Below are 11,186 nucleotides of genomic sequence, written 5' to 3' on the forward strand. Positions count from 1 at the left end.
ATCGATTATAACGTTAAATTTATAGTGATCACGCTAATTCATTATGTTCATACTTTGTATATCTTATTAATTATTTGATTAAAACATTATAAATTTAACGTTATAAACAATGGGATCAATATGTGACCACATTATATTTCGGTCACATGGTCACAAGGGTAGGTATTGAAGTAAAAATAGCAAAGTAAGGGTATTTTTGATAATACCCAATTGATTCTGTATACATCAGCATGTAATAAAAATTGGAATGAGACAATTTTTTTTTAATTTTTTTTTTCCAAGTTGTGTAATTTTTTTTACTGCCTTTCAAAACCCTGCCTGATCTAACCACAAAAAAAAAAAAAAAAATCTATTCCACTTGGCGTTATGAGCCACATCGACCTGCCTCATATGTTGAAAACCTTATATAAATATAGCAACTCATATATATAAATATATATATATATAGTCAAATGATATTACTTTGAGATCATAATAAAATCTCATATTATCATGCAGATACGAATTCACATAGGATATTGATGAACGGGTTCTATGATTACTCTAAAAATCTTGTGAAGACATATAGTATACGCTGTGTACAGCAATCCATAAAAGACCGTAAGATCATTTGTTTGGCCATTACATTATAAATTTTTTTTAAAAAAAAATATATTTCCAAGAAATTTTACAAGTGTTCTCTTCCTTTCTTCCTCGGCCGGCTGCAGTGAAGTCTAAACCCTAGCGTTCATTAAAGTGATACAACCAGATCTTTAACACAACGAATAACAGGAGAGTGGGTTCGTTATTTAACTGTTGAGATGAATGAGCATGCTTCTTGATTAAATCCCAAGACAGTTGGGAGAACGTTGTAAGAAAATAAACAGGGTTTCATGAGGTTAGGCTTCTATGCTTCTCCCGTGTTCTTGGAAATCAGAAATCGAATTCATGCATATATATATACACACACATATATGAGATATCAAATCCATGCATATATATATATATATAAGTGGGAAGTAAAGCGTATACTTATTCGAATTTGCTCAGAAATATTGTGTAAAGAGAATCTTACCAAGTTGACCAAAACATTTGTACGTGAAAATCGCATTAAAGTATCCGTGTGACTGTCCTTAAGGGCCCCACAAATATCACAGAGAGAGAGGTGACAAATCAAAGATGCAGAACAGAACAAAAGTATTCTTTCGCTAGAGACAAAACAAACTGACCATATGTACACAAACACATGTGTAGGCGACGAGAAGTACATAGCGCATTTACATACACATATACCTACATACGCGAATATATATATATATGTGTGTGTATGCGGTCAAGTATAAATAAAAAGGATTATTACATATATGTAGTTATTGAAGAACACTGCAATAGCTCTTCATTACTCACACAAATAACCTGAACTAGTAACATTTTAGGTTGTCTTCTCCGACAATGACATTTCGAAAATATTTAATGAACAGATACCATTCCTTATACGAGATGCTATATAGTAAAGGTTTTTCAACACATGGATTTATTATTTATATTTTTCTCCCTATATATATATATATATAATATGCAGATTATAATTCTATGTTTCAAATATCCATGTCTAGGGATCCCACCTAGACATTGTAGTTGTAGTAGTACTAGGGTTTGGTACTGTTGCAACGTACTGTCTGCTGGAGATCGGCGATGAGGAGGAGGATGATTGCAATGATGGCATGATCATAGAGTTGATGTATGAATCCACTTGATGATCATCATCATCGTCGTCGTCATGATCCGCCGCAGGCAGGTGCAAGTCACGAGGGTGGGATGTTGCTTTCCCGTCAAGAACCTCTTCTGATAACTTTGAAACTGTGTTTGGGATCACTGTGGTGGTGACCAAGGAATGATGAAGAGGGTCATCGTCGTATGGTGATAGCGAGACCATTGGATCGATGATGAGCTTGTCGTCATGTCCAACATAATCTTGAAACGATTCAACGACTTGGGTTTCTTGGAAAGTGGCAGAAATGGAGGCTGGGAGATCTGGTAATGCCCATGGGGGCTGATGATTAAATGCGGAAGATGAATCTGAATCTGGAAGGGTCGTTATATGAGGATCATAATCAGATGGAAGAAAAGAATGGTGATTTGTTGGTGCGATGACCAAATTATCAGGATTGTAAAGGTTTTGAACTTGGCTTGAGTCGTTAAACTTGAAATCTACATGGCCAAAGCTTTGGAACATAACTGGAGTAAAAACAGGAGGAGGGAGATAGAGAGGATCAATGTGGTTGGGAGTGATGAAACTAGGGTTTGTGTTTGTGAGGAGGGAGAAGAATCCAGATGCTTCCTCGCCGTTGTTATGGGTATTGACATTGTTCATGAACCCATTATGGTGATGATGGTGATGGTGAGGAAAGTTGGTGATCAAGCTTGCCATGGAAGAGATATGATGATGGCGATGGTGATGATCATGAGACATGAGCTTCTTCTTAATGCTAGAGTTCCAGAAATTCTTCACTTCATTGTCTGTTCTCCCTGGTAGGTGCTTGGCAATCTGAGCCCATCTGCCCGAATCATATCACATAGATCTTACTATTTCATATATATATGTGCGAGAAACTTGAAAAATGTACATATGTAAACACACACACACAGATATATATATATATATATATATAACGTTTAAAATTATCAACAAACCTGTTACCAAGAATGCTATGGAGGTCAATTATAAGGGCAGCTTCTTGAGGAGAGAAACTTCCACGTTTAAGATCGGGTCTCAGGTAATTAATCCACCTCAATCTGCAGCTCTTTCCACATCTTTGCAGACCTAGGATATGCAAAACCCAGAAAATAAAAAAGGCGAAAAAATATTATTCACCAGTATCCAAGAAACTAATGAGTCTGTGCATGTATGTTGCAAAGCAAAAGAAGACGAAATCCTTGAAATGCAAGAAAATCTCAAGAAATAATCTTCAACGTACAATTCAAGAAATGTGGGAATGTATATGCGAATATATATATATATATATGTGTGTGTGTGTACGTATGTATGTATAGGTATGGTGTGGGTGAGGTGTGCCTGCATGTTTGGGAACAGAGCTCCAGCATCCATGGCCATAAGTGGTGATGTAGTTGACGAGCTTCTCGTCTTCCTCTGGTGACCACAGACCTCTCTTCACCTTCTGCTTGTTGCAGCACGAGTGATGCCCCATCTCTCTCTCTCTCTCTCTCTCTCTCTCTCTGAAATATAAAATATATGTATATACGAATGATTTATATGGCGGAGAAATGGGAGATCAAATCTTGCAAAGCGCAAAGGAAAACGAGGAAGAGAGCAAAGGCTACACGCACTTCCCCATTAATTATAATAATATCACTAGCCCTAACTGTAGTCCACCAGTGATTTTCTTCATTCACCAAATGACGTTAACCCATTATAAAAAAAAAAACTTTCAAATCAAAAAAATAAATAAAATGATGATATAATAATTGGAATGAATAATAAAAAGAACATTAATAATAGTAAGTGATAATAAATGAGGGAAGGTGGGTGCAAAACCAGTGTGGCCCATTTTTAGGGTTTGTGGGAAAAAAGCTAAAAGCTGCGATTTCTTCTCAGTGATCTCTGTGTGGCTTATAAGAGAATCACGCGATGACCTCTCCTCTCTGTACACGTGTCACTCATACAGTCCACGTGGGTCCCCATCTTGACCATATATATATACACATATATATATATATATATTACAATATAAAAATTCGTTGGTTAAACTAGTGGGACTGTAGCTCTAAATTGTAAAGCCAGGATTTGATATATGGGTCCGCGTTTTGTTTTGCTTTGTGTAGACCAAAGTATACCCCACTTTCTTCCTCTTGTTAGTAGAAATGTATAAGATCAACTTTATATCGATTTGACCATTTTAACGCAAATTAATAATTACAAATTAAGTTACATAAGATTTATGCCAACCTCCTCGTGTATTTCGCGTTGCATGAATCGCAGCTATATGCAAACCTCCCAGTATATATGTATATATATATATATATGTATGTATATATATAGACATGAGAGAGAGAGAGAGGAAGAGTGTACTACGTACGTATAGGGAAGAATTACAAATTAAGTAAAATAAGCGAAAACCGGAGTCCATTTTAGTTTGTTTGATGTAAAGTACATTAGAGATGTCATTTGCAAGTACATATTGATAATTTCCAATCGACAGTCCATGCATGCAGACGATTGCTCCTTAAATATGTATTGTATATAAAAACTATGCTGTGTTCTCAAGCAAAGCCTAGTAATTAATCTATGTCATACTTTACAAAATTATATAATTTCTAATCACATACGGTATATTATATCGTAAGATATGATGTACTAATTGTAACGTCTTCTCGCCGATGATAAGATATTTTATAATCAACGCCATCCACAGTTTTGAAGAATGTAGAAGTCTAACTATATATATATAGATGATGTTTATATATAAAATAAATTTAAACTGAAATGGAATAATTTATGCATGGTTTAGAGCTCCATCACATACCCTCTCCGGCGGTCCACGTCTTTTTATAAAAGAATTTCATTATTGATGATCGGCCGTCGAATCACTACTGTTCAGAATGCAATTATAAGCATTTTTATGAAGATAATATTATATTTAAAAAGTATATAAGTATATTTTTTCAGCCACATTTTACACTTTCCATAACTTCCATGAAAATCCACATGGGTGCTCTGTCTAAGCATACCTACGATGTCTCACCACTCAGATATTGTCCTCTCCGTTCACTGTTTTCAAAAACTGATATTCTACTGTGTTTTTTTCTTCAATTTTCAATTTTCAATTTCATTTTTGAATAAATTCTCTCTCTCTCTCTCTCTCTCTCGCTGGGTCCATCGACGACTACATAATGCGGACACAAATCGCAGAGCTTTAAGCGAATAATTGAATCGATGCCGGCCGCAAAGATGCAGATCCGAGTCTGATACGGCTAAATTATTCGGATAAATTTGATTCTTTTAGTCTTACAAAACACGCATATATATATATGTATGTATGTATGTGTATGGCACATTGTAGATGCATGGTACGATCAAGGTTCATTCTTGTACAACTTAGGCGCCTGAAACACGAAAAAGTAGGTTGCAGTTTCATCTATATATCAAAGAAAATACATAATAGTAAAATCGGGGGGTTGCCATCAAATGAAGCAACGTTGAAATCTTGTGTTGCATGGATTTTGATAAGGACATAAAGAGATGGATTTTGAGTAAAGACATGCCCTTCTCTGAGTTAAAGTTGATTTCACTTCATGAGAAAAAAACAGTGTTACAATTATGTGATTAATTTCACTTTCTTTTTTTTTTATTTGCAATGTAAGGACTCTATTGAATGAGATGAATATTCTTAATTATTACTTCGATTTTTTTTTTTTACTTAAAAATTAAAAAGATATGAGGTTCATTCAAATACATTTGACCAAGAAAAGTAAAAACCCTAACAAGTAAAACCCTGCAGGTCAGATGCAATTATGGTAAAATATGCAAATAAATAATTAAATAAATAATAAAAGATAAAGTGGAATTAATTCGAATTAAAACTAACGGATTTTTATGATTAATTAATTCATCGTTAAAGATTATATATTTATGTTTCCTATCATATGCTTTTCTCTCTATCATTTTGCTCTATCGTACCCTATATATATATATATAATCTGAATAAACATTTTTGGAAGAATTTAATGCGTGTGACGGAAGCAATTGGCCCGAAACAAGATTCTTTTATATTTATTTATTTATTTTTATAAATATACGAAGAGACACATGCAAATAATAAATAGCTTTCACACCCTTATTATATTATTGGTGTTGTTGATGAACCGTCAAAGGACACTAACTTTATATACATTTCCTTGGATTTTTGCCTCATTGAAGAAATTTGCATTCAATGTGTTTCGAGAGAAGGGAAAGTAGAGAGAAGTGGTCGTTGTTCGTTGAAGCCCAAAATTGGTGTCTCTGTTCTCTAAAAGATATCGTCTCTTTGTAACCTCTTCCTTGATTTTCCGCCATTGATGAGTTTCGGTTCAAGCTTCATTAGAATATACATAACATGTTAATTATATCTGTTTGATTTAATTTACTTGGATATTTCAATATTGTATATATAACCGGCCGGTCACATATTCTAATATGACCTTTGCTTATATATAAACACAAAAGCTTAGAGAGTTGATTGTTGTCCGCTTACAAAACGAGTGATTGAGTGTTGTGTGATTTGGTAATCGAGTTAATTAGGATCATATTATTATTATATAACTCTTATAATTTTATTCAAATAATCATTTCTTTAGTAATTTCACCGATTATATATCTTTTTGTACGGATTTTTCTCTATCCTTTTGTGTTTCTCAATCATGCGAGGTGAGAAAGGCGTGAGCTTTCCTTTTCCATGCAAAATAGACATAAGACTCGGAGATAAAGCAAGTGTGTCTTGCTGTTTCAAAGGGCACATTGTTTCTCTATATGTCTTCTTAGGTAATTTTACATATAGATGAATTGAGTTCCCTCCAAATCAAGTGTTATATAATTAATCTCCTATAATAATCCACGTTTATTAGTTTGATCAATATGGGTAGAAAGAAGCTATATATAACCCCATATTTGTATTAGCTTTCGAAGAATATTTGGTGGGAGCTTTAATATTAGAGATACATGGTTGCAAAATTAAACTTCATAATCTCTTATATAGTGATTATTAAATATTAATCACGATCCTTTTTTGGTAAAAACAAAATCAATTGTGAGCCAAAATATGTTAGTTTGATATAGTTGATGATTATTTTTTGATATGATGTACACGAATTCATTGTTGTGTTTTCTAGTTAAGTAGGTGATAAAAGTTGTAGGATGTTTTAGGTATGAAGATTTATTTAGATTTATGGGCAATTAGGACGTTTATCCTACGTTTTTAGGAAACTAAGGGTGTATATTTTTTGAATAATCGAGTTCTAGTACAAGGGGCCAAACTAATCTCGCGTTCAGGAGTCAACTATTTGATTTGGAATATACTATCCCCTGCCAAAATTTGAGATTCAAAGTCGGAATACGATAAACGTTTTGCACTTCTCTTTCGGTTTTACTGGTTAAACTAATCAAGTTTGTGTATTGTTTTAAATAATAAGTTGTAATTCAAATTTAAATTGCTTGATACCATATAAGTAATCATTTAAATTTTTTGATGTTATGAAGTGAATTTAACTGTATTGGTTACAATGGAATCTTATGCAGTTTGTTCTAAGACAGAAGGTGCCAAATTACATAGAGCTATATTAATGCTAAGGTGAAAAAAGAAGAAGAGAATAATAGCCTTGAATGTGCAAACTTACAAAATTCATTCAACCCCATCGAATAATATGCCATGGTTAAAAGCTTGGTGTTTAAATTAATTATGACTACCGTATTAATTATTTACAGAAACTTATATATAAACTATAAAGCAAAATCAAATGGATAAAAAAAAGGGAGTGAATGCATGCATGGTCCATGGGGTATGTGCAGAGAGAGGTCCCACTTTGTTTCATGCCCTTCATGGAAAAATCCCCATGAAAGCAAAAGCCATCAATTCACTCCATTTCTAATAGAAAGTTTCTTTTAAAATTTTTGTTTTCATATATAATTTCCTTGTAATAATAATAATATCATGAAATAACAAACTATAATTTGCTTGTTTCTAAAGTAAAATCTATCTCTATTTCCAGAAGTTGTCAATCATTAAATTTTATATTCGTTTTTTTTAGGCCTATATTGAATTTGAAATACAAGGTTTCTATCTTATAGAGAATGAGTGAAGAATCGATTTTAATTTATTATTCAACATAAAACATTATAATATTTATAGTTACGAAATATAGTATTATAATATCTTATATATCTGATTAATATAATATCTAAAATATAAAAATCAAATCAAATCTAAATATTATGATAATATTTTAGGATATTCTTTGTATCTCTTAATACATACGAGAATATTCTATATATCTCTTGATATCATGTTGAAATTTTAAGTGTGTGTATATATATAGTCGGACCAACTCTTAACCGGTTTGGGAAGCTACATTGTATTAAGCATATATGCATTTTCTATACGAAAAAAACATATTGTGTCTAACACTTGAATTGAGTTTTATATGCTTTATAGACAAGTCAATGCTCAACGAACTCGAGATTCTCTCCCGAGACTCCACATTTTCGTGACATAGCCCTCTTGGTGGTTCTGAAACCGACCCCTTAACCATCTCCTCTCTTATTGTCTTTACATACATATATGTTCGGTCATAACGGAACATATCATAACGAAAACAAAAATCTAAGGGTATTTTGAATATACAAACTGAATTTACAATATTTTCTTGGAATTCAATATCTCGCAACGGTTAATGTTGTTTGCTGTGTGTTTTGTTTTCTGATCGAGATCGCTGTGAGATATCGCATATCATGAATTTGGATAAGTATGGGATGAAAGTTAACTCTTGGGATCGATACATGGCTGTTTGAAACAGATAAAGGACAAAGTTCCATAAAAACCCTAGCATAATTTTGGTTCAACATTCGCTATCATGTGCTTCTGTGGACCAAGCAGCCAGATTCTTTCTTCCCACTACATGATCTGCGGGGAACAAGTTATAATATATGATGGTTGAAGTATACAATTTTAACGTATACAATTTCCAAAAAAAAAAAATATTTTACAATATATATATACATATATATTAAGTACGACATTTATTATATGCGAAAAATTTATGTGACAAAAAAATGAAATGTATATACGTACCTTTTGATATTCTTTGATTTATGGATTGGTGGATCAGCATTTAAGAGTTACATTGTATAATAATGCGTATATATATCTATTTATTCCTCGATCGATATAATAATTTGGTATAATATATTTTTGTATTATTTGGACTGATACGTAAATTATCTCTTAGGAGCAAACTTTCATATATTACGTGTGAGCTTGGCGTTTTCCGAAAATGGAAACTAGTTGATTAGTCAAATTCAAAAACATTTCAGACCACATCCTAAATTTGTATCCATGCATTATTGGGCCTGGGTCTGCCTTGCCTAGACCGAGTCAATGAACAATTTATATACTAATATATATATACACACACACACATGCGTATCTGTTACATGTACATATGTATCACTTTCTTTGAAATGAAATTATACGTATTTCATGGGCCGATTTCTTCAGGCCTTACAATTTGGTTCTGTTCATCTTCTTCTTCTTGAACCTTTCAACCAAATCTCGATACGTATTCCATTGTGTTGTTCTAATGATTCGGAAAATAATGTTATAGTTTTGATTTATATATAACAAAATCCCAACATATTAATTTCTACCTCTTTCCAAAACTTCAAACTTCGACCACGTTCTCTACGACAATGGGCATGCGCAAAAAGGAGAAAAAAAGAAAAATTTACTTTTAACTTCAGTTCATCAATTTTCACTTTTTACTGAATGTGAATATATATATAGTTTTGGAAAAATAAAAATAAAAAACAAAGTTGACTTTCTACCGTGATTCGGTACGGAAGGAATCATATCGTAAGACAAATTTCTCATGCAGACGTTGATCATACGTACGTATGTACCTGTGTATGCTGTACCTTAACCATCTCCTCTCTTATTGTCTTTACATACATATATGTTCGGTCATAACGGAACATATCATAACGAAAACAAAAATCTAAGGGTATTTTGAATATACAAACTGAATTTACAATATTTTCTTGGAATTCAATATCTCGCAACGGTTAATGTTGTTTGCTGTGTGTTTTGTTTTCTGATCGAGATCGCTGTGAGATATCGCATATCATGAATTTGGATAAGTATGGGATGAAAGTTAACTCTTGGGATCGATACATGGCTGTTTGAAACAGATAAAGGACAAAGTTCCATAAAAACCCTAGCATAATTTTGGTTCAACATTCGCTATCATGTGCTTCTGTGGACCAAGCAGCCAGATTCTTTCTTCCCACTACATGATCTGCGGGGAACAAGTTATAATATATGATGGTTGAAGTATACAATTTTAACGTATACAATTTCCAAAAAAAAAAAATATTTTACAATATATATATACATATATATTAAGTACGACATTTATTATATGCGAAAAATTTATGTGACAAACAAATGAAATGTATATACGTACCTTTTGATATTCTTTGATTTATGGATTGGTGGATCAGCATTTAAGAGTTACATTGTATAATAATGCGTATATATATCTATTTATTCCTCGATCGATATAATAATTTGGTATAATATATTTTTGTATTATTTGGACTGATACGTAAATTATCTCTTAGGAGCAAACTTTCATATATTACGTGTGAGCTTGGCGTTTTCCGAAAATGGAAACTAGTTGATTAGTCAAATTCAAAAACATTTCAGACCACATCCTAAATTTGTATCCATGCATTATTGGGCCTGGGTCTGCCTTGCCTAGACCGAGTCAATGAACAATTTATATACTAATATATATATACACACACACACATGCGTATCTGTTACATGTACATATGTATCACTTTCTTTGAAATGAAATTATACGTATTTCATGGGCCGATTTCTTCAGGCCTTACAATTTGGTTCTGTTCATCTTCTTCTTCTTGAACCTTTCAACCAAATCTCGATACGTATTCCATTGTGTTGTTCTAATGATTCGGAAAATAATGTTATAGTTTTGATTTATATATAACAAAATCCCAACATATTAATTTCTACCTCTTTCCAAAACTTCAAACTTCGACAACGTTCTCTACGACAATGGGCATGCGCAAAAAGGAGAAAAAAAGAAAAATTTACTTTTAACTTCAGTTCATCAATTTTCACTTTTTACTGAATGTGAATATATATATAGTTTTGGAAAAATAAAAATAAAAAACAAAGTTGACTTTCTACCGTGATTCGGTACGGAAGGAATCATATCGTAAGACAAATTTCTCATGCAGACGTTGATCATACGTACGTATGTACCTGTGTATGCTGTACGTACACATATATGCAGTCAGTATGTGATTATATACATTTTTTTTTTGCATATTTCATTTCTATTTTTTTTTGCAGTAGAGTAAATCAATATATATATATATATATATATATATATATATATATATATATTTATTT

General features: G+C 32.4%; 1 protein-coding gene across 1 annotated transcript; it reads right to left on the reverse strand.

The window, feature by feature from the left end:
• Window positions 1-1,130: 1,130 nt before the first annotated feature.
• On the reverse strand, window positions 1,131-3,272 carry LOC104822641 (transcription factor MYB26-like). The gene is made up of 3 exons (XM_010553919.1): window positions 3,056-3,272; window positions 2,674-2,803; window positions 1,131-2,537 (listed from the first exon to the last, which is right to left on the reverse strand). Exons 1-3 carry the CDS (start codon window positions 3,186-3,188, stop codon window positions 1,592-1,594), a joined length of 1,209 nt encoding a protein of 402 aa, XP_010552221.1. The 5' UTR covers window positions 3,189-3,272; the 3' UTR covers window positions 1,131-1,591.
• Window positions 3,273-11,186: the final 7,914 nt, after the last annotated feature.

Source organism: Tarenaya hassleriana, unplaced genomic scaffold, assembly GCF_000463585.1.
Source record: "Tarenaya hassleriana unplaced genomic scaffold, ASM46358v1 Cleome37, whole genome shotgun sequence".
In the NCBI taxonomy this organism is placed as follows: Eukaryota; Viridiplantae; Streptophyta; class Magnoliopsida; order Brassicales; family Cleomaceae; genus Tarenaya; species Tarenaya hassleriana.